The sequence below is a fragment of the Lacerta agilis genome, chromosome 1, assembly GCF_009819535.1.
Source record: "Lacerta agilis isolate rLacAgi1 chromosome 1, rLacAgi1.pri, whole genome shotgun sequence".
Classification (NCBI taxonomy): Eukaryota; Metazoa; Chordata; class Lepidosauria; order Squamata; family Lacertidae; genus Lacerta; species Lacerta agilis.
In genome coordinates, this window is record NC_046312.1 from 20,106,677 (window position 1) to 20,131,410 (window position 24,734).

The 24,734-nt window shown below is 44.2% G+C and overlaps 1 protein-coding gene across 4 annotated transcripts; it reads right to left on the reverse strand.

Moving 5' to 3' along the window:
* Window positions 1–2,310: 2,310 nt before the first annotated feature.
* LOC117041623 (cytochrome P450 2C19-like) lies at window positions 2,311–24,496 on the reverse strand. 4 transcript variants are annotated; one of them, XM_033140600.1, is made up of 9 exons: window positions 24,285–24,496; window positions 20,730–20,892; window positions 7,439–7,588; window positions 6,610–6,770; window positions 5,061–5,237; window positions 4,674–4,815; window positions 3,680–3,867; window positions 3,052–3,193; window positions 2,311–2,710 (listed from the first exon to the last, which is right to left on the reverse strand). In XM_033140600.1, the coding sequence occupies exons 1-9, from the start codon at window positions 24,465–24,467 to the stop codon at window positions 2,529–2,531; spliced, it is 1,488 nt and encodes a 495-aa protein (XP_032996491.1). In that variant the 5' UTR covers window positions 24,468–24,496; the 3' UTR covers window positions 2,311–2,528. The 4 variants fall into 4 exon arrangements, with proteins under 4 accessions (XP_032996491.1, XP_032996509.1, XP_032996500.1 ...); XM_033140618.1 differs by lacking the exons at window positions 20,730–20,892; window positions 24,285–24,496 and adding exons at window positions 8,943–9,105; window positions 10,955–11,203 and having other exon boundaries at window positions 7,439–7,594; XM_033140609.1 differs by lacking the exons at window positions 2,311–2,710; window positions 3,052–3,193; window positions 3,680–3,867; ... (2 more) ...; window positions 6,610–6,770; window positions 7,439–7,588 and adding exons at window positions 14,219–14,415; window positions 14,730–14,871; window positions 15,359–15,546; ... (2 more) ...; window positions 18,342–18,502; window positions 19,458–19,607.
* Window positions 24,497–24,734: the final 238 nt, after the last annotated feature.

The following is a 24,734-nucleotide window of genomic DNA, read 5'->3' on the forward strand; positions in this document are numbered from 1 at the left end:
AGTTTCGCTCCACCGGGGGGGGGGGGGACCACTGACTGCTAATGTAATTGAGTGTGAGATTTATGACACTGATAATAAGCTTCACCGACCTCTTGTATTTATCACTCAAACACGAATATTAACTGCCACTGTCATCAAGTAATTAATGAGATTAGGTCAACACATTTAAGACCTCGGCTGCATTTGAAAAACCGGTCATCAGAATCTTTTAAAAATTATAATATAGCATTTAAAAATTAAATTGCAAGTCTTCGTGGCTTCATGGCTATAACTCTCTTGCTCACTCTCTTGGGGTCAAGTTTCTGTACGAGAGGAGATAACGGCTTAGATTACTTAAAGAGTCCTACTTTAGGCTACTGTAATAGGGTTTTTTTTAGGACACAGGGTTGTAGGGTTTCATGGCTCCAGGCTAAGCCAACCCCAAGAAAGGATATTGCAGAGCTGGAAAATCTTCAGACAAGGGCAACCAAAATTATTTGAGGCTATTAGCAAGTTAACTATGAGGAAAGGTTGTAGCATGTGAGACTTTATCATTTACAGAAAAGACGAGTTAAGAGACGTATAAAATCATACATGGTGTGTAGAAAGGGAATAGGTAAAAGCTTTTCTCCTCTCATAACACTAGAACTTGTGCACATCCAATGAAGCTGAGTGTTGCATACCCTCCAATATTTCTCCAATGAAAACAGACTGTTTTACTATTTATACCCTGCCCACCTGACTGGTTGGCCTCTGCTACTCCAGGTGGCTTCCAACATATATAAAAACGTAACAAAACATTAAATATCCAAAAACGTCCCTATACAGGGCTGCCTTCAGATGGCTTGGAGGGGGGGGGGGTTGGACAACAACATTCCCTGCAACATTTCTCTGAAGAAATAGGGACGTACAAAGGAAAAGCGGGACATTCTGGGGTCAAATCAGAAACCAGGATGGCTTTGGAATCTGGAACAGTCCCTGGAAAATAGGAACACATAACTATTCCCCCCCCCCCGACAAAAGTACATGCAAACGAACTGTGAAAAAGACTCTTATGAATTGAAAGTGGAGACGAAAGATGTACTCCCCCCCCCTGCCCCCGTTTTTGTTCATTTTGTAGCATGGGAAAATCTTTTATAAAAACTATTTTTTTAATTAAAAAAACAACAACAACTATGGGATTTGCTCCCAGAGGTGGTAGTGATACCATAGGTATTAACTTTGGAGGGAGGGCTGTGGGGCTTAAGCCCACTCTTCATATTCCTCTGGAGGGGCTGAGCTCCCCTCAGGTAGCAGGCAGGGCCAGGAATACTGACAAGTTCACAGGTTTGCAGCTGCAGCACAGGGACGTCCCATCTCTCTGTTGTGTCGCACCACACTTGTTCCTGTTTGCCAGCACTTGTTTGTGTGCTTGCTTATAAAGAATTTATACCCTGCCATAAAGGGCTGATAATCCGGCTGGCTCCACCAACTTCCTTGAGAGCGACAGGCTGCAAGGCCTCAGGCTGGGCCTAACGGATTGCAAAGTCGTGAAGGAAACTGAGCCAGGTAAGCTCCCTAATATTAAATAAAACCAAAAGCTTCAATGCATTTAACAGGGACAATAACCATGCCCCCCCCCCCACACAGACAGTTTGGGGTATCTCTCTGTCACCACGAAGAATGACGAGTCTATGGGGACTTTTAAGGACTGTCTTTATATAAAGTGTAAGCCTTTGTAGGCCGGAGACTTCAGATAAGATGGATAATTTAAATAATAACAGTTTTACAATAATCAAAGAAACAAACAAACAAACCATCAATTGTTATACATTTTACTCTAAATGAAGCCATACGCCATGGTTCTTGTATTTTTGAACTTAATGACTTTCTGTAATTTTAAATTGAATGGCAAAATTTTAAATTGAATGACTATATATTATCAATTATATATTATCAATATTAATTATATATATTACCCCTACAAATGTTTAGGGGTACTCAGATGTCATCACTGGGGGGGGGGGGGGTGACAAAATGAGTTTTTTAAAAATTGGGCACATGAAACTTTTTAGGAGTGATATGGTGGCTTAGGCGCCTGCAGGTTCCGCACTGCCTGAAACAGCAGCGAGGGACTTGCGTCTGCCTACTGCCTCTCCCTCAGCTGCCCTACAGCTGTGGGAGAGGCAGCGGAGAGGCTCCAAGTGTTGGAGAGGCTCGCCCTGCCCCCATGGGTAGCTCGCACTGCCCCCGGCTGTAGGACATGCCCCTCCACCAGGCACTTGGGCATGTAGCTACACTGCTGCACACATATGCATATGAAGGGGCAAGAAAGATAAGAATGGGATTTTCGTGTGTGACTAATTTCTAAATCCTGCTATTTGTCCATTGCAATAATGTCTTCAATGTGCAATAATCTGTAGCAAGACTCCCAAAGTAAAGGTTCCATGAATAGTCAGGTAAGAAGATAGGGCTCCACACATGAGGAGATATTGTGTTACGAGTTCTTTGAACAAAGATTTGCCAGGCTGCGACTTTTCCACACGTGCAGCCCTCCTGAGGCAGGCTTTTCAGCGAGGGACAATGCAGAGCTGATAGGGCCGAGGGCAGTTGCCTATGCTGCTCAACACCGGTGTGATATCGATGTCCTTGGGGTCAATGATGGACTTCAGAGTGAAGTTCTGTAATATGGTGGTCAAGAAAAGGAAGATCTCCATACGGGCCAGACCTTCTCCCACACATATCCGCTTCCCTGCAAGGGAAACCCATAGTGTAAGATGCGTAACAATCACTTTGACTGTTACGGAGAAAATAACAATCAAGCCAAAGGAGAAAAGGTGCTGCTCCAAGAACAGCTCTTGGGAGAGTCACTCTTTCCACCATTTCTTCTGCTTCTGCTGGCCACAGGAATGGTACAAGGAGTTCTGATGGATCCAGAAGCCTCTGCCCCTCTCTCACAAACTGCGAACCCTTCCAGTGTAGGCTGCAGGAGGGAGGAGGTCCCCCTCATTGCCCCGACACCAGCCGATTAGGGAGACTGGAAAGACCTGAGCTGGCCAAGACTGCAGCCTACTGGGGAAGCAGAGATCTTACCTGCTGAGAAAGGCATGAAATAGTCACTCTTCCTGAAGGTGCCATCTTTGTGCAAGAAATGTCCTGGGTCAAATTCTTTAGGATTTGGAAATTCCTTGCTGTCATGTAGCACAGACGTCAGAATAGGATATATGGTAGTGCCCTGCAAAGAGTGCAAAGAAATGGGCTGGATGGCCATGACACCCAACGGAAGCATAAGATTGACTCTCACAAAGGAATAGTGTGGGAAGGCACTAACAGGAAGGATGGTACTTTGATAATACAGAAGAAGAATAGAGCAGCTTCAGAAGGCAATAGGGTGTTTAAAATGAAGTCCAGGCCTCAAGATGCCCAGCTACGCTTTAGGAGATGGGCTAAACAACTTCCCTTGCAATAAGATAAGAAGATAAGAATAGCTCTGCTGGATCAGTCCAGTGGCCCCATCTGGTCCAGCATCCTGTTTTCATGGTGTCCAACCAAATGCCCATGGGAAGCCCTTAAACATAATCCAAGCAAGGCATCACTCTCAACTCCTGTGGTTTCCACCCACTGGTATTCAGAAGCATTCTGCCTCTGGTCATGGAGGTGGAATATAGCCATCATGGCTAGTAGCCCACTAATACAACTCAGAGCCTTGAAAAGAGCTGACCTTTGGAATGACATATTGTCTGAATGGTGTGTCTTTGAGTACTGCATGAGGGAGGCTCAGTGGGATGAGAGAGATGAACCTCTGGATCTCATGGATGACAGCATCTGTGTAAGGCATTTCCCCACGATCTGCCATGCAAGGACTTCGTGATCGGCCAATAACTCGGTCAATTTCTTCATGCACTTTCTCTGTAATGGGAAGAATGAGGTTTAACACCAGTGCAGGGAACATCACAGAAGTAACTGAAACTCCATGGGTGTGGTTGCCAGGCCCTGCACATTTTAGAGTTTCAATTGTTTGTCACCACAGGCAAGTTATTGTACCTCACCTTCAGCAATCCATCTGTAAACAAGGAAACATCATAACTGCAATTATTTATATATTAAATCAATTTCTATTCAAAAGGAGCCCAGAGGGACAAAAGCCCCCTCTTTAGGGAAGTTACAGGAGCAAGTGATGGTTCAGCTTAGAGGGATTCCTATCGGAGGCACTGTCCTGCAGTGATTCTGATCCTACCTGAGGGCCCTTTGACCCCTGGCCCTTGTGGTTGTGCCTTTGTGGGGCTACCCTCCAGGTTGGCCCAGACAGTGCAGCTGGTGCAGGATGTGATGCCTTTCTCCAAGCAAAGGCAAGCTCCGCCCCCCCCCTCCGATGTTTGGGGCTACGATTCCCATCATCCCTGACCACTGGTCCTGTTAGCAAGGAGTGATGGGAATTGTAGTCCCAACATCTGGAGGGCCGGAGTTTGCCTATGCCTGCCTTTGTATATAGGATCTGCACTGGCACCACTACAATACTGACCCCCCCCCCCCCGCTGTTGTCTCCAGGAAAGCCTTTTGTTTACTGCTGATGTCAGTTGGGTTTTCTGTTCTGATTCAGCGATGAACAGTGGGTTTTCCTGGGGAAAGTGGCAGAACAACAACCTCTTGGACCTGTGACACTTAAATCTAGGAAAAAACTAGAACAATAGGTACTAACATCGCATCTGTTTTACCTTGTATCTCTGGGTATTTGAGGAGGGTCATAAGCCCGTATCGCAGGGTGGTGCTGGTGGTCTCTGTTCCAGCCGCAAACAAGTCAACTGTGCTTATGGCCAAGTTTTCAATGGTGAAATGGGATGCACTATTACCTTTTTCCTGCAGAAACACACAACACAGTCAGTGGAGTCAACTTGATTGTTCTGAATGCAACATAACAAGAATTTAACTGCGCCACTGGGACCAGCTCCCTTCCCAAGACACAGCATCTTCTCGTAAGTCCTTTTACAGCTCATTCCTCTTGACATTCCTTGCCCAGAGGGCTAATCATTAGGAAGAACTTCCCACTTACTGCAAGAACAAGTCAGCAATGGGAAAGGAGTCCTGTGAGTTTTCATAATTACCTGATCCATTTTCATAAGGAAGCAGTCGATAAAATCCCGAGGTGAGCTGGGGTCCAGAGTGGCCTTGTGCTCTTCAACCTCCTCCAGAACAAACTCTCTGGTTGCCAAGTTGTTTTTCAGCACTTTGTGGTGGGGCCCAGGAATGCGTTTCATCAAAGAAGGGAAGAGGTTGTAGAGCTAGAAGAAACACCACAAGAGACCCATTGGCACAAACCTCAGTCAGGGGTTAAAATATAAATGTAAATATAAATATAAAATGTTGGCCACTGTTGCTTTCTGTTCATTTCAATTCTGTGGTAAACACACACCAGCATTTTCACTACCAATGCCTCCAAAATCTATGTAGATGTTCCCCATCTGCATTACTGGGTGGCGCTTCATTGAATGTACTGCATTGTATTATCTTCCCTTCCCCTCAATTAGTGCTTTCCCACCCTCTACTTAATGTTTGTAGAGGTCATATGCAGATTTTTATTTTTCAATTTCATCTATGTGTACCTTGAGAAAAATCTGAGAAATCATGCAACAATACCCCCCCCCCCGCCAAAACCACCCCTGCCAGCTGGGTAGGAAGCTCTTATTTTATTTTATTTTATTTTATTTTATTGTTATCATTTATTGAATTTATACGCTTAGGGCTCAGGGCGGTTCACAGAATAAAATCAAAATGTAAAACCACAAAATGCATAATCAAAATAAAAACAACAACCCAATTAAACCCCCCCCCCCAAGAAAACCCCTCCACATTTTAAAAGGTTTATACTGAAGGAGACCGTTGGTCTCTAAAGTCAGTATTGCCTATGCAGCAGCTCTGCTGGGTTTCATTCAGGAGTCCCATCCCTAGCCAGGGATGCTACTAGGGATTGACTTTGTGACCCTATATAAACAAGCAAAATGGTGTAAAACTGAGCTATGGGATTACATACATATCTCTAAATTTAGTCCCATCTGCTCCTCCTGCTGAAACCACGCTGTGCACACATCGCTGGCTTAAAGTGCAGCAAGGCGCAACATTTCATAAGAAATGGCAGGATAGATATGGATTGTGGCTAACATCATGTATTCACACCTTTTCAAACCAGTAGTGGAAGCACACTGGATGCAGAGGCAATGGCAGTGCGTATACATCCCAAGTGATTAGTTCCAGTTATAAACTTGAGCCTGTTGGTTTTACAGGTTAAGCTTTACTTCCTGCTCCACTGGGCTGCTGTTAAGTCAAACCTTGGTTGCTAGACCCAGGCATTGCCATGGTATGCCTTGATTGGATCTCCACATTAAGAACATAAGAAGAGCCTATTGGTTCAAGCCAGTGGCCCATCCTGCTGTCACAGTGGCTAACCAGTTGCCCATGGTAAGTCTGTAACTAGGATATTAACAGAAATATTAAGAGGCAAAGGCAGTATGGGGCATGAGAAGCCTGGAAGCAAGACATTTAAACAGCAGGAAAATGGCCACAGCCAGAGGCAGTATCTACATAAAATAATTATCCTACATGCAAGTAAACTTTAGACTTTGTGGAAAAGGATGCATTTAACCTGATGGTACCTACCTGACCCCAAGAAGAGCTAAAAATCTGAAAGTTTTCATTCATTAAGCTCATAATGGATAGGAACTTCTTGTCATTATAATCATATCGTTTCCCAAAGACAATTGCACAAATGACATTGGAGAGAGCGCAACTGAGCGGGTAGGTTGGATCCAAGGGCTTCTCTGGAAGAAAAACAACAAAAGATTTATCCCAACCCCCCTGCAGGTTTTAAGGCAATAATCTAGTCTGGATAGAGAAGAAGCAGCCCAGCTTTAGTTGGAACTGGTCTGTGTCAGCATATTACACCCCTGCTGAAAGCTATGCATTGTTCGCCAGTACATTGACAAGGTAAGTGCATTACTGGTGTGCATGAAGCCCTCAGTGACCTAGGACCAGGTGACCTAAGGACCACCTTGTCCCATACACACTGGTCAGATCACTGTGACCATCAGGAGAAGCCTTCCAAATTGCCACACACTCAATACATATTTGTTTCATATCTATGCAGAAATCTATTATATCTATTAAAACTTTTAGCACAAAGGCACCAGTCCTTTGGAGTGTGGTTCCTATTGAAATTAGACAAGTAGCTAGAATTTTGGCATTTCATCACCTGCTGAAAATGTTTATATTTCACAAGTGTTTTTAGGCAATTTATTTGATTCAGTGTTGGTCACTAGTTCTGTGTTTTACAATTTAATTTTTTTTTAATGATTTCCTTGTACCCACCATGATATTTCTTTATGAGTTGATGGTTAATAATCTGTTGTAATGTACCCCAGCATCTGTTGTGATGTTTAAGGGGTCTTGTTTGATAAGCATATGTGGATGAGGGACCATGGCTACCCACCTTGAGTGTCCTGGAGCTTTTCTAGCAGGAACTGTGCTTCCTCCTGGATCCTCTCCTCAATACTTTTCTTTCCCATCCCAAAGTTGCGCAGGGTGGTAAGGGCAAAACGCCGGAGCTCCTTCCACACCTCCCCATTGCTGAATACAATTCCTGGAAAGCAGAAGGGGAAATAGGCATGAAGGAGATGGATGGACTGAAAGGGAGAGCAGAAGAAGCAGGTTGGAAGAGCAGGAGGCTCTTATTGTTGGCTCTGGACCAACTGGAGACTTGGTACTTTGGTGCCTCCTTATTCCATAATCAGTAGCTGACCAGTCTTCTGATACAAGCTCTTACTGTAAAATATATGTGTTTAGTGTGTAGGGAATTCTATTCCACCCTTTGGGGCAGATATGTGGATTGTTACATGTCACATGTCTGTTTACATTCTGGCACAGATTGCTGGCGTGAGTGGAACTTCTGCTCTGTATTGCTTTTGTTTTTCACTCTCTCTGAGAAGAACGGCAAGGAGAGAAACCATGTCTTGATTTATGGATAATAAATGTGTAGCCTTAGTACCATAACTACGCCTCGAGCCTGATCTGTTGTGAAGTTTACACTGCTGAGTAAAGCATGCTCAAGCATGCACTGCAGCTTGAGTTGCAGACACATGTCAGAGGGGTATGACTGATGTTATGTTTGTGTGTGTTGCGTATGAACCTTAGTGGAGGTTTGCATTTGCACAATGTCCATTTTGCAGCTAAATCTGAAAAAGAGGTTTCAATTTTTCAATATTTATGTTAACTGATATTTCATCTCTTGCAGCCCGGACTACATTGCTAGTTGTTTAAGTGCAATGTGTTGATCTGTACTTATTTATTTTTTGGGTAACAAATTTAAAGACAGTTTGCAGTAAAACTTTGAAACTCTTTCTTGGTGTGGAGAGCTTATTGATTCACAAGATCCAGGCCAAGGAATTCTGCTCACATAACTCTCACACTTACTGCCCACATTATTTTTAAAGGCTAGAGACTCATTCAATCCTGATTTGATTTCTGGTGCTTGCTCTAGACCAGAAGCGAAGCTAGCTACTCCGGAACCTGGAGCGGCCTATGGGGGCAGGGCTAGCCACCCGCGGGGTGTGGCAGCACATGTCCCAGGGCATTCGCCGGCGGCGATGAGCGTCCCAGGGGGTGTGGTGGTGGTGGCATGCATCCCAGGGGTGGCGGCGCCCATGCCAATGTCACCCTCCCAGGCATGGTACCCTGGGCAGACTGCCCCCAACTTTCTCCTCTACTGCTCTATACATTGCTTAAGTACTTTTATGAGATGGCTCATTTCTCTCTTAAATGACCAATATATTGCTCTGTCATTAAAAGTCTGCTAATTATCTATTACTACTGTCTAGTGGGAACATTAATTAGGAAAGATTATCTTGAGATGCAATGACTTTTTTGCTCTATTTTCATGAATAGAGGGATTTTCATGTCCACCTCCCTTTTTCCACTGGTCAACCAGTATAAAATACCTAATCCTTTGTTGATATCATCAGCTATCGGCAGGGGTCCCCTGGCAGCAAATTCATCTCCACGGTCGATCAGTGCTTCTTTCACTGCATCATAGCCGTGCAGCACCACAACACGTTCTGCTCCAAAATACATTGTGAACACAGAGCCATACTTCTCACTAAACTGGAAAAAAGAGAAGGACGCACATCTAGGCGGGTTTACGGGTTAGGAGAGAGTCATATAGCTGACATAGAGCCCCCCTGCCCCCATACTCACTATGGGCATCTGAACCAGATGACTCTTAGTAACATACAGAGGAGTTCTGCAGCTAGATCAGGCCAAAGGCCAACTAGTTCACGACTGTTACCACAGTGGCCAACACAGTTCCTCTGGGAAGCTCAAAAACAAGACCTGAGTGCAATAGCACTCTCCCCTCCTGCAGGTCCCAGGAACTGGTGGAGGTTCAGCATCATCACTAGCAGCTATGGGTAGCTTTATCTTCAATGAATTTTGTCTTAACATTGCTTTCAAATCATCCATGTTGGAGGCTATCATCACTACTTCTTTGGGAGTGAATTCCATAGTTTAAATATGCACTGTATGAAGCACTACTATCTTGCGTGTGTTGTAAATCTTCCAACAGTCAGCTTTAACTGAAGGCTCCAAGTTTTAGCATCACAGACCCTTCAAGTGTCCCTATTTTCCAGGGACATCCCTGATTTAGAGAAGGCATCCCAGTTTGATCACGGAATGTCCCCCCTTTTCCTTAGGATGTCCCTATTTTCATTGGAGAAATGTTGGAGGGTATAGAGTTATCCAACCCCCTCTGAAGGCAATCCTGAATAGGGAAGTGTTTTGTTTTTTTTAAAATGTTTAATCTTTTATTGTTTATATATATGTTGGAAGCTGCCCAGAGGGGCTGAGGCAACCCAGTAATGTGTGTGGGTTATAAATAGTAAAATTATCATTATGGAATGGGATGTCCCTATTTTCATGGCATTATGAGAGAGAGATAAAAGTGTTTTCCTGTCCACTTTCTCTATACTGTGAATATGATTATATGTTATGTCTCGCCTCACACCCATTTTTTTCTTTTTTCTTTTTAAAAATATTTTTAGTAAGGATTTTCTTGTTTTACACTGGTATATGCAATGTCTTTCTCGTGTTTTTCCATGTAACATTTTTACACATCTGTTTCATTTATTGAGACATTAGGAATGAACGGGGAAGAGTGGTGGGCAGGATGGGGATATGGGTGGGGTGGGGTGGCGATGTTTCCACTTTACTTAATATATGTAGGGTTTGGTTTCAGCGTCGCTTGTACAGGTTCTCTGTTGTTCACTTGTGCTCCGTTGGTGGTGACGGAGGTCGGGGTTGGCGTAGGCACACCCATTTTTTCTAAGGGAATTCTTAAAGTATCTTCTAACCAAGCACATTCGGGGGGAAATAAAGGAGCAGCTTTTCAAAATACAAGGAGACCAAGAACTCCACACTGTCCAGCAGAGGCTAAAAATGTACTGAGGGCAAAAATGCCGAAACCATCCATGTGTGGAGGGAGAATTGGACCTGCCCTCCCCCATCTCTGATATAGTATGAAAATTGCACTATGGCTTTTTAAAGTTCTTTACTCAGAAGGGGGCTTTATGGCTTTTATTTTAAGTATAAAACAATAAAATGACAATAAAATAACCCCCTTTGTGGAGTTGTGGGGCCTGCTCAAAGTCCACCTCTTTTCTGTGGAGCCTTTGGGACAAGCCCCTCCTCCCCATCCGTGCTGATATAGCCAAGCGCATGTCTGTGCCGATTCTGCTATTCTTTCCCTCCGGCCTGGGTGCCTCCCCACCCTCTTTTGCCTCTCCTTTGTCAAAGTGCAGAGTCTGTTGCCTTATACTCTGCAAATGTGCCCTGCACACAGATGGTACCATCTATAAATAAACAAACTGACAATGGATTGTCCCCTTCCAAAACAGTCAAATGGAAAGAAGCTTGCAAGCAGGTAATGGTCATCAACAGACAGTCATCTTTGACTTACCTCCTGGAGAACCTGGGCCAGGTTGTTGGTCTTCACCTGCAGAGCGTTCCCTACGATGGGCAGTGGAGGTGGGCCAGGCGGCAGCTGCTTTGCATTCTCTGGCGTCCTGCTCCTGACTGCAAGGAAAACAAGGCAAGAGATACATATGATCATCAAAATGGTCACTGTCCCTAGAGGCTCCATGGCACCAGCTAACTGTGACAGAAATGACCCTAGACGAATTAATTTGCTTTCCAGTTTTATATACTTTGAGGAGGTCACATATACATGGACTTTCACCAATAGGAATTCTAGGTTTCTCTGAGTAAATAAGATTAGCCATTAAGTAGATCAGGTTGTATAATCAAGAAATGAACTTCTCTGAACTTCAGTCTGTATTCTTTTTCTTCATCGATTAGTAAGGCAAAGATAATGGCATTACTGCACACAAGCTCTGATGTAAGACAACCAGGGGTTCCGTTTTTTCTGCCAAACATTGTAATGTAGCCTTGTGTTAAATGGTTCTGCTTTTAAGGTTCCTGCAGGAGAGCTACTTGAAACAGTGACTTGGTTGAAGAATATAATATCACGTTGTGTATATTAGCTGGCCTTTTTACACTGATTCACAGCTTAAATATACTCCTTGAACAGGTTATAGACATCCATAAAATTACTGTAGTTAACTGGGATAATATTTCCCTTATATCAATGCTAAATTCTCTTTCAAACTGACTTTGTTGATTTTGTTGTAAAAGTTCAAAAATAAATAACTAAAAGTTGTTTGCATTGCTAATTAAAAGTAAAAGGTTGTGTTTCTGCTGTCTGGATGTCATCTGCTAAAACCACATGTGTTTTAAAAATTGAACCTATACAGCAGAAATACGCACCACTGTGTTCAATGGTGCTTATTCCTAACCATGCACAGAACTGCAGCCCCATTTCAGTCTTCCCTCCCCCGTTTTTGCCTGGTTTCCCACACGTTATCCCAATGAACTTAAGCCTGCCTCCTCTCAGTCTTTCCCTCTCGTTTTCACCTCGTTTCCCACAGCTTATCCTGATGAACTTCTGCGTGCCTCATCTCAGTCCCCCCCCCCCCGTTTTCGTCTTCCTCCCACTCATGCGGCGTGATTTGTTCCCCTCCCCCACACTCTCCGTGGTCACTCTGAAACTGTGTTGCTCTCCTACCTCCCTTCTCTCCGGTTTCCCCTCCAGTTTCACCTGGCTCTCCACAGGTTGTTCTGTTCAACTCCTGTGCTGTGATTTGTTCCATCACATCCGCACTCTCATGTCTGTTGCTCTCTGTTTTAAAATGGGAATTGGCCAAGCCTGAGGCAAGGAGTTTTTATGGCGGTAGTAGCTAAAAGTTGATTTGGCCCCTACCCCGCCAACAGCCTATTGACTGAGGCGACCTCAAGTTCTGCTGCCCCTCCCACCCTCTTCTGAAGTCTGCTGTTGTAAAGCGTGTGTTGCTTTGACGTCCACTGGAGGGCACTTTTTTGCACAAATTCATGGATTTACCTGGGGAAAATGTGATATTTTTGCAATCTAGGTACCTAAGAACCTTCCCATATGGCCAAGGAATGTTGTGTCCAAATTTGAAGGCAACCGGTCAAGCAGTTATGGAGCAAGGCCTTCACGTCCGCGCACCCACCATGAACATTTATATATAGAGAGAGTTGTTTTGAATGTCTGTGTTTTTAAGGTGGAGGGTTTTTTACAACAATGTGTTAGAAAAAGCATGATATTTAAATCCCAGTGGCCTGACTCTGGATTTTATTATGGAGCTGTCATTGATGCAATACACAGTTAGGAATTGCCCTCAAATGTTGCTGGGAATCGCAAATGGGGAGCAGAGCACTGTAGCACTCAGTTGCTCCTTGAGAGCTTCTCATAGGCATCTGGTTGGCCACAGTGAGAACAGGATGCTGGACTAGATAGGCCTTTGACCTGATCCAGCAGAGTTCTCTTATGTTCTCTCTCCCAGGGCCAGGTTAGACTGCCAGAATCTTCTGAGAGCAGCCATTCAGACCACCCTAAAAAGCAACCTACTGAGCATGCTCCAGCAGCTATCTCTTGGAAGAGAAGGGGCAGTGGGGTAGGAAGGGGGGCAGAGGGGGCAAGATGGCCCCTGCCTCCCCCCAGGTGTAGAGCAGCCGAGGGCGTGGTGTCCGTATGGGCTGCTGCCTGTGAGCGGCAGCCTGTACGGACTGCGCATGTGTGGCATCCCATATGGTCACTGCACATGCGCAGTCCGTATGGGATGCCACTCATGCGGCAGCTTCTACAGCCGCCATACGTGAGTGGCAGCCTGTACGGCCGCCGGAGAAGATTCTTCCGCCACTGAGAAGGGGGTACAATAATTGCCACACCTTACTCTAGTAAATGAAGTTGTGCTGGATTGCTCCTAATACAATGAATGGCAGTAGCTTGGGTTACATTAGAAACAAAGGCTAAACTCAGAAGTGCGTAAGCAATGCCTGGTAGAAACTAGGAGCTTAGGATTTCAGGGGTGAAGGTATCAGTGGCCTGCAAAGCAACTCTTTCCTCCTGAAGCCTTGCAGAGTCAGAATAAATTATGCAAAGCAAATGTAGTTTACTGCATTAGGAATCCTTTGTATTTTACTGTACACAGCTTCAGTAATGTTTGGTTGTGAAGCAGTTTATAAATCTGCAAATAAAATAAAATTGCTATACTTGCATAATCTTTACAAGTGACAGCATTCAGTTTGTCATAGTATTATTTATTTAGCTCTAGGAGGGTGAAGTACATGTATAAAGCCATTCCATTTCACACACAGGTAAAAAAATACATACATCTGGATGTGCTCTTATTCTCCAGAAGAAGTGGTGAAGTGGTTTTCTATGCTAGTGAAACCAGCACACTTCTCCAAACTTTGGTTTGGAGAAGACCTTCAGGAGTTTCAAAGGGGACAGAGGAGCTCCAGTAAGATCCCGAGGTTTCTGCAACCAGAGGTGCCTGTTCTGCGCATGAGCGTGGAGTGATAGAGCGCTTCTGTGCATACGTGAGTGGCGAAACCCAGAAAAATACTTCCCGGTATGCTGCTTTCGCAACCTGAGGGTAACATCAGTCAAGGTTCTACTGGACATGCTATTTGTCCATTGCAATAATGTCTTCAAGTGAAATAGTCTCTAGCAAGATCCCCAAGTAAAACTTCCACAAATAGTCAGGTAAGAAGATAGGGTTCCACACATGAGAAGTTATTGTGTTATGGGTTCTTTGAACAAAGATTTGCCTGGCTGCGACTTTTCCACACATGCAGCCCTCCTGAGGCAAGCTATTCAGCGAGGGACAATGCTGAGCTGATAGGGCTGAGGAACGTTGCCTAAGCTGCTCAACACAGGTGTGAGATCGATGTCCTTGGGGTTAATGATGGACTTCAGAGTGAAGTTCTGTAATATGGTGGTCAAGAACAAGAAGATCTCCATGCGGGCCAGACCTTCTCCCACGCATATCCGCTTCCCTGCAAGGGAAACCCAAGTGTAAGATGCATAACAACCACTTTGGCCGTTATGGAGAAAATAACAATCATGCCAAAGGAGCAAAGGTGCTGCTCCAAGAACAGCTTCTGGGAGACTCACTCTATCCACCATTTCTTTTGCTTCTGCTGGCCAGAGGAAAGGTGCAAGGAGTTCTCTCACAAACTGGGAGCCCTCCTAGTGTAGGCTGCAGGAGGGAGGAGGTTCGCCCTCATTGCCCCAAAACCAGCCAATGAGGGAGAGTGGAAAGACCTGAGCTGGCCAAGACTGCAGCCTACTGGGGGAGCAGAGATCTTACCTGCTGAGAAAGGCAAGAAATAGTCACTCTTCCTGAAGGTGCCATCTTTGTGCAAGAAATGTCCTGGGTCAAATTCTTTGGGGTTTGGAAATTCTTTGCTGTCATGTAGCACAGACGTCAGAACAGGATATATGGTAGTGCCCTGCAGAGAGTGCAAAGAAATGGGCTGGATGGCCATGACACCCAACGAAAGCATTAAGATTGACTCTCACAAAGGAATGGTGTGGGAAGGCACTAACAGGAAGGAAGGTACTTTGATGATACAGTAGAAGAATGGAGCAGCTTCAGAAGGCAATAGGGTGTTCAAAATGAAGTGCAGGCCTCAAGATGCCCAGCTACGCTTTAGGAGATGGGCTAGACTACTTCCCTTGCAATAAGATAAGAAGATAAGAATAGCTCTGCTGGATCAGTCCAGTGGCCCCATCTGGTCCAGCATCCTGTTTTCATGGTGTCCAACCAAATGCCCATGAGAAGCCCTTAAACATAATCTAAGCAAGACAGCACTCTCAACTCCTGTGGTTTCCACCCACTGGTATTCAGAAGCATGCTGCCTCTGGTCATGGAGATAGAATATAGCCATCATGGCTAGTAGCCTACTATTACAACTCAGAGCCTTGAAAAGAGCTCACCTTTGGAATGACATATTGTCTGAACGGTGTGTCTTTGAGTACTGCATGAGGGAGGCTCAGTGGGACGAGAGAGATGAACCTCTGGATCTCATGGATGACAGCATCTGTGTAAGGCATTTCCCCACGATCTGCCATGCAAGGACTTCGTGATCGGCCAATAACTCGGTCAATTTCTTCATGCACTTTCTCTGTAATGGGAAGAATGAGGTTTTACGCCAGTGCAGGAAACATCACAGAAGTATCTGAAACTGCACATTTTGGAGCTTTCAATTGTTTTCTGATGCCAACTTTCTATTAACTCATCACCACAGGCAAGTTATTGTAGCTCACCTTCAGCAATCCATCTGCAAACAGGGAAACATAGTAACTGCAATTATTTATATATTAATTCAATTTCTATCCAAAAGGAGCCCAGAGGGACAAAGCCCCCTCTTTAGGGCAGTTATAGGAGTAAGTAATGGTCCAGCTTAGAGGGATTCCTATTGGAGGCAATGTCCTGCAGTGATTCTAAGTTCTGTTAGCTAGGGATTTTGGGAACTGTAGTCCCAAACATCTGGAGGGCCGGAGTTTGCCTATGCCTGCCTTTGTCTAAAGGATCTGCACTGGCACCACTATAATACTGAGTCAAGTTCACGTTGTTACTGTTTGTATATAAAATCCTGTGGTCAGCTATAAGAGCTCATCCACACTTCTGTTTTGGCTGGGATTTCTAGGCACAGGACTGTGATTACTAGGCATGGGTCTGAGCATTTTGTCCGTCGACGTCCCCCCCGCCCCCCTTTTCTCCAGGAAAGCCTTCTGTTTACTGCTGATGTCAGTCGGATTTTTTGTACATTAACATTTGTTCTGATTCAGCGATGAACACTGGGTTTTCCTGGGGAAAGTGGCAGAACAACAACCTCTTGGACCTGTGACACTTAAATCTAGGAAAGAACTAGAATAATAAATACTAACATTGCATTCGTTTTACCTTGTATCTCTGGGTATTTGAGGAGGGTCATAATCCCGTATCGCAATGTGGTGCTGGTGGTCTCTGTTCCAGCCACAAACAAGTCAACTGTGCTTATGGCCATGTTTTGAATGGTGAAATGGGATGCACTATTACCTTTTTCCTGCACAAACACACAACACAGTCAGTGGAGTCAACTTGATTGTTCTGAATACAACATAACAAGAATTTAACTGTGCCACTGGGACTAGCTCCCTTCCCAAGACACAACATTTTCTCTTAAGTCCTTTGACAGCTCATTCCTCTTGACATTCCTTGCCAGAGGGCTAATCATTAGGAAGAACTTCCCACTTACTGCATGAACATGTCAGCAGTGGGAAATGAATCTACTCCAATGGGGTGTGGGCAGGAATCTCTTTCCTTGGCATTCCCCACAAACAAGCTGGATGGAGGTCTGCTGGTTGGGAAGCTTCAGGAGTGGCAGGAGAACCCACCTGGAGAGTTCTGTGAGTTTTCATGATTACCTGATCCATTTTCATAAGGAAGCAGTCGATAAAATCCCGAGGTGAGCTGGGGTCCAGAGTGGCCTTGTGCTCTTCAACCTCCTCCAGAACAAACTCTCTGGCTGCCAAGTTGTTTTTCAGCACTTTGTGGTGGGGCCCAGGGATGCGTTTCATCAAAGAAGGGAAGAGGTTGTAGAGCTAGAAGAAACACCACAAGAGACCCATTGGCACAAACCTCAGTCAGGGGTTAAAATATAAATATAAATATAATGTTGGCCACTGTTGCTTTCTGTGCATTTCAACTTTGTGGTAAACACACACCAGCATTTTCACTACCAATGCCTCCAAAATTTATGTAGATGTTCCCCATCTGCATTACCGGGTGGTGAGACATTGAATGTACTGCATTGTATTATCTTCCCTTCCCCTCAGTCAGTGCTTTCCCACCCTCTGCTTAATGTTTGTAGAGGTCATATGCAGATTTTTATTTTTTAATTTCACCTATGTGTACCTTTAGAAAAATCTGAGAAATCATGCAACAATACACCCCCTGCCAGCTGGGTAGGAAGCTGTCTTAAATTATTATTTTATTATTATCATTTACTGTAGTGAATTTATACCCACAGGTCTCAGGGCGGTTCACAGGATAAAATCAAAATATAAAACCACAAAATGCATGATCAAAATAAAAGCAAAAACTCAGCCCCCCCCCAAAAAAACTCCACATGTTAAAAGGTTTATACTGAATGAGACCATTGGTCTCTAAACGTCAGTATTGCCTATGCAGCAGCTCTGCTGGGTTTCATTCAGGAGTCCCATCCCTAGCCAGGAATGCTACTAGGGATTGACTCTGGGATCCTTTATAATCAAGCGAAATGCTGTAAATTGAGATGGGATTACATACATATCTCTAAATTTAGTCCCATCTGCTCCTCATGCTGAAACTAGACTGTGCACACATCGCTGGCTTAAAATGCAGCAAGGCACAACATTTCATAAGAAATGGCAGGATAGATATGGATTGTGGCTAACACCATGTATTCACACCTTTTCAAACCAGTAGTGGAAGCACACTGGATGCAGAGGCAATGGCAGTGCGTATATATCCCAAGTGATTAGTTCCAGTTATAAACTTGAGCCTGTTGGTTTTACAGGTTAAGCTTTACTTCCTGCTCCACTGGGCTGCTGTTAAGTCAAACCTTGGTTGCTAGACCCAGGCATTGCCATGGTATGCCTTGATTGGATCTCCACATTAAGAACATAAGAAGAGCCTATTGGTTCAAGTCAGTGGCCCATCCTGCTGTCACACTGGCTAACCAGTTGCCCATGAAGTCTGTAACTAGGATATTAACAGAAATATTAAGAGGCAAATGCAGTATGGGACATGATAAGCCTGGAAGCAAGACATTTAAACAGCAGGAAAATGGCCACAGCCAGAGGCAGTATCTACCGGTACATAAAATAATTATCTTACATGCAAGTAAACTTTAGACTTTGTGGAAAAGGATGCATTTAACATGATGGCACCTACCTGTCCCCAAGAAGAGCTAAAAACCTGAAAGTTTTCATTCATTAAGCTCATCATGGATAGGAACTTCTTGTCATGATAATCGTATCGTTTCCCAAAGACAATTGCACAAATGACATTGGAGAGAGCGCAACTGAGCAAGTAGGTTGGATCCAAAGGCTTCTCTGGGAGGACAAAAAAAATTAATAATTATACAAACCCACTACAGGTTTTAGGCAATAATCTAGTCTGGAATTTCTGAGCTGCCATTTCCTGGCTCCTTGCCTCAGTGGTCAGACAGGGAGCTCCCTTTCTCACAACAATGCTGGAGGCAAAGGCATCTTCAGTGGCTATGAGTGGTTTCTTACAAGGACATGCAGGGTGCTTTCTTCCAGCTTCAGCCGATATATCCTTAGATAGGAAAGGGTGAGCACAGTGGTGCAGGCCTTGGTGAACTCTAAACTAAAACTAGGGATTCTAAAGCACTTCAGATGCTGCTAGACTATAGACAACTCCTGGACAACTGATGATTGTTGGGGCTGAAAGCAGATTGAATTCATTATAATCTGTGGAGCATTCTTGCAGTTGATAGAGAAGAAGCAGCCCGGCTTTAGTTGGAACTGGTCTGTGTCAACATATTACACCCCTGCTGAAAGCTCTGCAGTGTTTGCCATTACAATGACAAGGTAAATTCAGTGCATTACTGGTGTGCATGAAGCCCTCAGTGACCTAGGACCAGGTGACCTAAGGACCACCTTGTCCCATACACACTGGTCAGATCATTGTGACCATCAGGCGAAGCCTTCCAAATTGCCACACACTCATCACATACTTGTTTCATATCTATGCAGATATCTATTAAAACTTTCAGCACAATGGCACCAGGGCTTTGGAATGTGGTTCCTATTGAAACCAGCAAGAATTTTGGCATTTCATCACCTGCTGAAAATGTTTGTATTTCCCAAGTGTGGTCACTAGTTCTGTGTTTTACGATTTTAATTTTTTTTAATGATTTCCTTTTAATGATTTCTTTATGAGTTGATGGTTAATAATCTGTTGTAATGTACCACAGCATCTGTTGTGATGTTTAAGGGGGGCTGTTTGATAAGCCTATGAGGATGAGGCACCGTGGCTACCGACCTTGAGTGTCCTGGAACTTTTCTAGCAGGAACTGTGCTTCCTCCTGGATCCTCTCCTCAATAGTTTTCTTTCCCATCCCAAAGTTGCGCAGGGTGGTAAGGGCAAAGCGTCGGAGCTGCTTCCATACCTCCCCATTGCTGAATATAATTCCTGGAAAACAGAAGAGGAAATGGGCATGAAGGAGATGGATAAACTGAAAGGGAGAGCAGAAGAAGCAGGTTGGAAGAGCAGGAGGCTCTTATTCTTGGCTCCAGACCAACCAGAGACTCCTTATTCCATAATCAGTAGCTGGCCAGTCTTCTGATACATGCCCTTACTGTAAAATATATGTGTTTAGTTTGCATAAAATGCTATGTTTTTGTGTGTTGTGTATGAACCTTAGTGGAGATTTGCATTTGCCGAATGTCCATTTTGCAGCTGAAGCTGAAAAAGAGGTTTCAATTTTTCAATATTTATGTTAACTGATAATTCATCTCTTGGAGGCTGGGTCTCTCTCTGAGGCTGCCAGGGTAATGAAGAAGCAATAGTTCTTGGACTGTATTAACCAGAAAGAACTTAAAGAAAACTGGACTACATTGCTAGTTGTTTAAGTGCAATGTGTTGATTTGTACTTAGTTATTTTTTTGGTAACAAATTTAAAGACAGTTTGCAGTAAAACTCCTTCTTGGTGTGGAGAGCTTATTGATTCACAAGATCCAGGCCAGGAAATTCTGCTCACATAACTCTCACACTTACTGCCCACACTAGAATTACCCCCAGACCATTGTTTTTAAAGACTAGAAACTCATTCAATCCTTATTTGATTTCTGGTGCTTGCTCTAGACCAGAAGCGGAGCTAGCTTCTCTGGCATCTGGAGTGGCCTGTGTGGGCATGGGTAAGCACCCGCAGGTGTAAGGCACTGCGCATCCCAGGGGGGTGCGCTGGGGGCCGTGCACATCCCGGAGGGGGGTACCGCCTGTGGCAATGTCACCCCCCCCCAGGGATGGCACCCGGGCCGGACCACACCCACCTTTTTCCGCTACTGCCCTAGACATTGCTTAAGTACATTTATGAGATGGCTCATTTCTCTCTTAAATGGCAATGGTCAATATATAGCTCTGCCATTAAAAGGCTGCTAATTATCTATTGCTACTGTCCAGTGGGAACATTAATTAGGAAAGATTATCTCAAGATACAATGAATTTTCATTGCAACCATTTTCACTTTATTTTCATGAATAGAGGGATTTTCCTGTCCCCCCCCCTCTCCACTTGCCAACCAGCATAAAATACCTAATCCCTTGTTGACATCATCAGCTAATGGCAGGTGTCCCCTGGCAGCAAATTCATCTCCACGGTCGATCAGTGCTTCTTTCACTGCATCATAGCCGTGCAGCACCACAACACGTTCTGCTCCAAAATACATTGTGAACACAGAGCCATACTTCTCACTAAACTGGGAAAAAGATAGAGAAGGACACACATCTAGGCGGGTTTACGGGTTAGGAGAGAGTCATATAGCTGATGTAGAGCCCCCCTGCCCTCATACTCACTATGGGCATTTGAACCAGATGACTCTTAATAACATACAGAGGAATTCTGCAGCTAGATCAGGCCAAAGGCCAACTAGTCCGACTTCCGGCGGCGACGCCATTGCGGAGCGGTCGTGGGTCGCCTCGGCTGCGAGGCGACCCAGTCCGTCCCGGGGGTTGGAGCCCCGCTACCGCAAAGCGGGGCTCCGATGGGGTGCGGGAAGAGCGTCCCGCACCCTGGGCTCCCCGGCTGTGCCCATTGTGGCTCCTTACCCTTCCCTCGCTCCCCCTGTAAAGGGGGAGTGGGGGTGAAGGGAAAACGGAGCCGGGCTTCAGGGGACATGCCCCAACCGGGACGTGGAGCGGCGGTTGCCCCCGCGATGAGCGTTAATGTTCTACCTGTCAAAGTTCGAGCTAAAGAATCCCGGTGTCGTGAGTATTGGATTTGATTTGTTTTTGCGCTTTGATGACGACCTGGGAGACACTTGGAAAGGGAGCCTGCCTCTTTCCCCTCGGGGGATAGAAAATAACTAGCTTAAGAGACTGCTGTTACAGCGATGGCTACAAAGTATTTAAAATTTGATAAGTGAGACTTTTGGATTTCCCTTCGGGGAATAAACTGGTGGACAGTATCTCTTTTTAAAATTTTTGGTTCTTGCGCCCTGGATTCAGGGAAAATGGCCGTGAAGGACTTTGACTGAATGGAAAGTTACTGGTATTAAGATGGAGAAGTCTGAGAACCGAAACTGTAACTTGACACCTATGCCCGCTTCTGCCATGCTTGGCTTTGTTTTTGACTTGGTTACGAACTGCGAAATGACCCATGAAGAAAGGATTATTCTACTGAGACTGGAACTGCTCAACCGAAAATTGGAAATATTGAACTGTCATATGTCAGAAAAGTTATACCCCACAGAGGAGACTGTACAGGAAATGGCTGTATTGGAGGAGAACCTTGGCACTGAACTGAAGGGGCTGATTGAACAACAAGATGAAAAGATATGGCGACTCCGGAGTAATGGATCGTCCCTTGGGGGTGGCAGACCCAGGACGGAGAAAATTGTTATATCTAACTCCCGAGGTGAGAGCTTGGGAGTGAAGGTGAGAACTTTACGTTTATCTTTAGAAATAAAAGAAGAATGTGATGATGAACCGGAGAGGCTGGGAGAAAAGGTGCGCACCCTGACGTTCTATGCAAGGATTACTGTGGACTTAGTCTGGATCTGTGGACATGCAAAGAAAAAGGACACTTCGAGGAGCAGCTCTGGAGCAGGACGACCAAAGAAAATGGACAGAAGGGGGATAGGGTGAACAGTATTAAGGTATAAAGGAAAAGGGATGTATTATGGTAACCTGAAACTGGTGTGTCAAGACTTTAAGTTTTAGAGAAAGAAAAGAGGTATTTTAAATTTCTGTCATTAACAGCAGTTATAGTTAATGAAGATATTTGTTACGATTTATGTTGAAAATAAGTGGATAAGAACTAGAATCTTGTGTGGAATTAACATGAAGCTATAACATGATTTGATTTATTTTAAGCTAAGAATGGGAAAATATTGTTTATTATGAAACAAGATTTGTTAGAAAGAAGCTTTAGATTTTAACTTTTAGATTTTTGATTTTTTAAGATTATGATGGCATAAGATGTTATTAAAGTAATAACTGGGATTGGAACCGAAGGTGAAAAGGCAGGGGAAGTCTGTACCAAGATTCGACCAAGAAATTTTTTTTTTACAGCATAAGAAGAAGAATTATTGGTGTTTGTGTATTTGTTTACTTTCAGTTGGTGTTGGGTTAATGTGGGTGTTGTATTTGTTTGTTGTTTGTTGTAAAACCAATAAATTCTTATATAAAAAAAACAAAAAAAACAAAAACAAAGGCCAACTAGTCCACGACTGTAATCACAGTTGCCAACACAGTTCCTCTGGGAAGCTCAGAAACAAGACCTGAGTGCAATAGCACTCTCCCCTCCTGCAGGTCCCAGGAACTGGTAGAGGTTCAGCATCATCACTAGCAGCTATGGGTAGCTTTATCTTCAGTGAATTTTGTCTTAACATTTCTTTCAAATCATCCAACATGGAGGCTATCATCGCTACTTCTTTGGGAGTGAATTCCACAGTTTAAATATGCACTGTATGAAGAACTACTATATTGCGTGTGTTGTAAATCATCCAACATTCAGCTTTAACTGAAGGCTCCAATTTTTAGCATTACGGACCCTTCAAGTGTCCCTATTTTCCAGGGAGATCCCTGATTTAGAGAAGCCGTCCCAGTTTGATCACGGAATGCCCCCCTTTTCCTTATGATGTCCCTATTTTCATTGGAGAAATGTTGGAGGGTATAGAGTTATCCAACCCCCTCTGAAGGCAATCCTGAAAAGGGAAGAGTTTTTTTAATTTAATGTTTAATGTTTTATTATGTTTTTATATACAGTATGTTGGAAGCTGCCCAGAGTGGCTGGGGCAACCCAGTAAGATGTGTGGGCTATAAATAGTAAAATTATAATTGTGGAATAGGGCGTCCCTATTTTAATTGGAGAAATGTTGGAGGGTATGGCATTATGAGAGTGAGATAAAAGTGTTTTCCCATCCACTTTCTCTATACCGTGAATATGATTATACTGCTCTGTTATGTTCCCCTCACACTCATTTCTCTAAGGGAATTCTTAAAATATCTTCCAACCAAGCACATTTGGGGGAAAATAAAGGAGCAGCTTTTCAAAATACAAGGAGACCAAGAACTCCACACTGTCCAGCAGAGGCTAAAAATGTACAGAGGGCAAAAATGCCTAAACCATCCATGTGTGGAGAGAGAATTGGACCCGCCCTCCCCCATCTCTGATATCGTATAAAAATTGCACTATTGCTTTTTAAAGTTCTTTATTCAGAAAGGGGCTGTGTGGCTTTTATTTTAAGGATAAAACAATACAATGACAATAAAATCACCCCCTTTGTGGAGCTGTGGGGCCTGCTCAAAGTCCACCACTTTTCTGTGGAACCTTTGGGACAAGCCCCTTCTCCCCATCCATGCTGATGTAGCCAAACGAAAGTCGGTGCCACTAAATCACAGTGATTCTGCTATTCTTTCCCTCCGGCCTGGGTGCCTCCCCACCCTCTTTTGCCTCTCCTCTATCAAAGTGCAGAGTCTGTTGCCTTATACTCTGCAAATGTGCCCTGCACACAGATGGTACCATCTATAAATAAACAAACTGACAATGGATTGTCCCCTTCCAAAACAGTCAAATGGAAAGAAGCTTGCAAACAGGTAACGGTCATCAATAGACAGCTGTTGAGGAATGTGCTCTTCTTTGACTTACCTCCTGGAGAACCTGGGCCAGGTTATTGGTCTTCACCTGCAGAGCGTTCCCTACGATGGGCAGTGGAGGTGGGCCAGGCGGCAGCTGCTTTGCATTCTCTGGCGTCCTGCTCCTGACTGCAAGGAAAACAAGGCAAGAGATACATATGATCATCAAAATGGTCACTGTCCCTAGAGGCTCCATGGCACCATCTAACTGTGACAGAAATGACCCTAGATGAATTAATTTGCTTTCCACTTTTATATACTTTGAGGAGGTCACATATACATGGACTTTCACCAATAGGAATTCTAGGTTTCTCTGAGTAAATGAGATTAGCCATTAAGTAGATCAGGTTGTATAATCAAGAAATGAACTTCTCTGAACTTCAGTCTGTATTCTTTTTCTTCATTGATTAGTAAGGCAAAGATAATGGCATTACTGCACACAAGCTCTGTGATGTAAGACAAC

What these genes read in the sequence shown, in the direction of transcription:
- LOC117041623 (XM_033140618.1), bottom strand. Translation starts at nt 11,137, where the DNA reads ATGGAGCCTCTAGGGACAGTGACCATTTTGATGATCATATGTATCTCT. An exon ending in TGATATCAACAAAGGATTAG is followed by an intron (nt 7,595 to 8,942) that starts GTATTTTATACT and finishes TCCCCTTCTGCT; the next exon opens with TTCCAGGAATTGTATTCAGC. An exon ending in GACAATATGTCATTCCAAAG is followed by an intron (nt 3,194 to 3,679) that starts GTCAGCTCTTTT and finishes CACTCTTTGCAG; the next exon opens with GGCACTACCATATATCCTAT.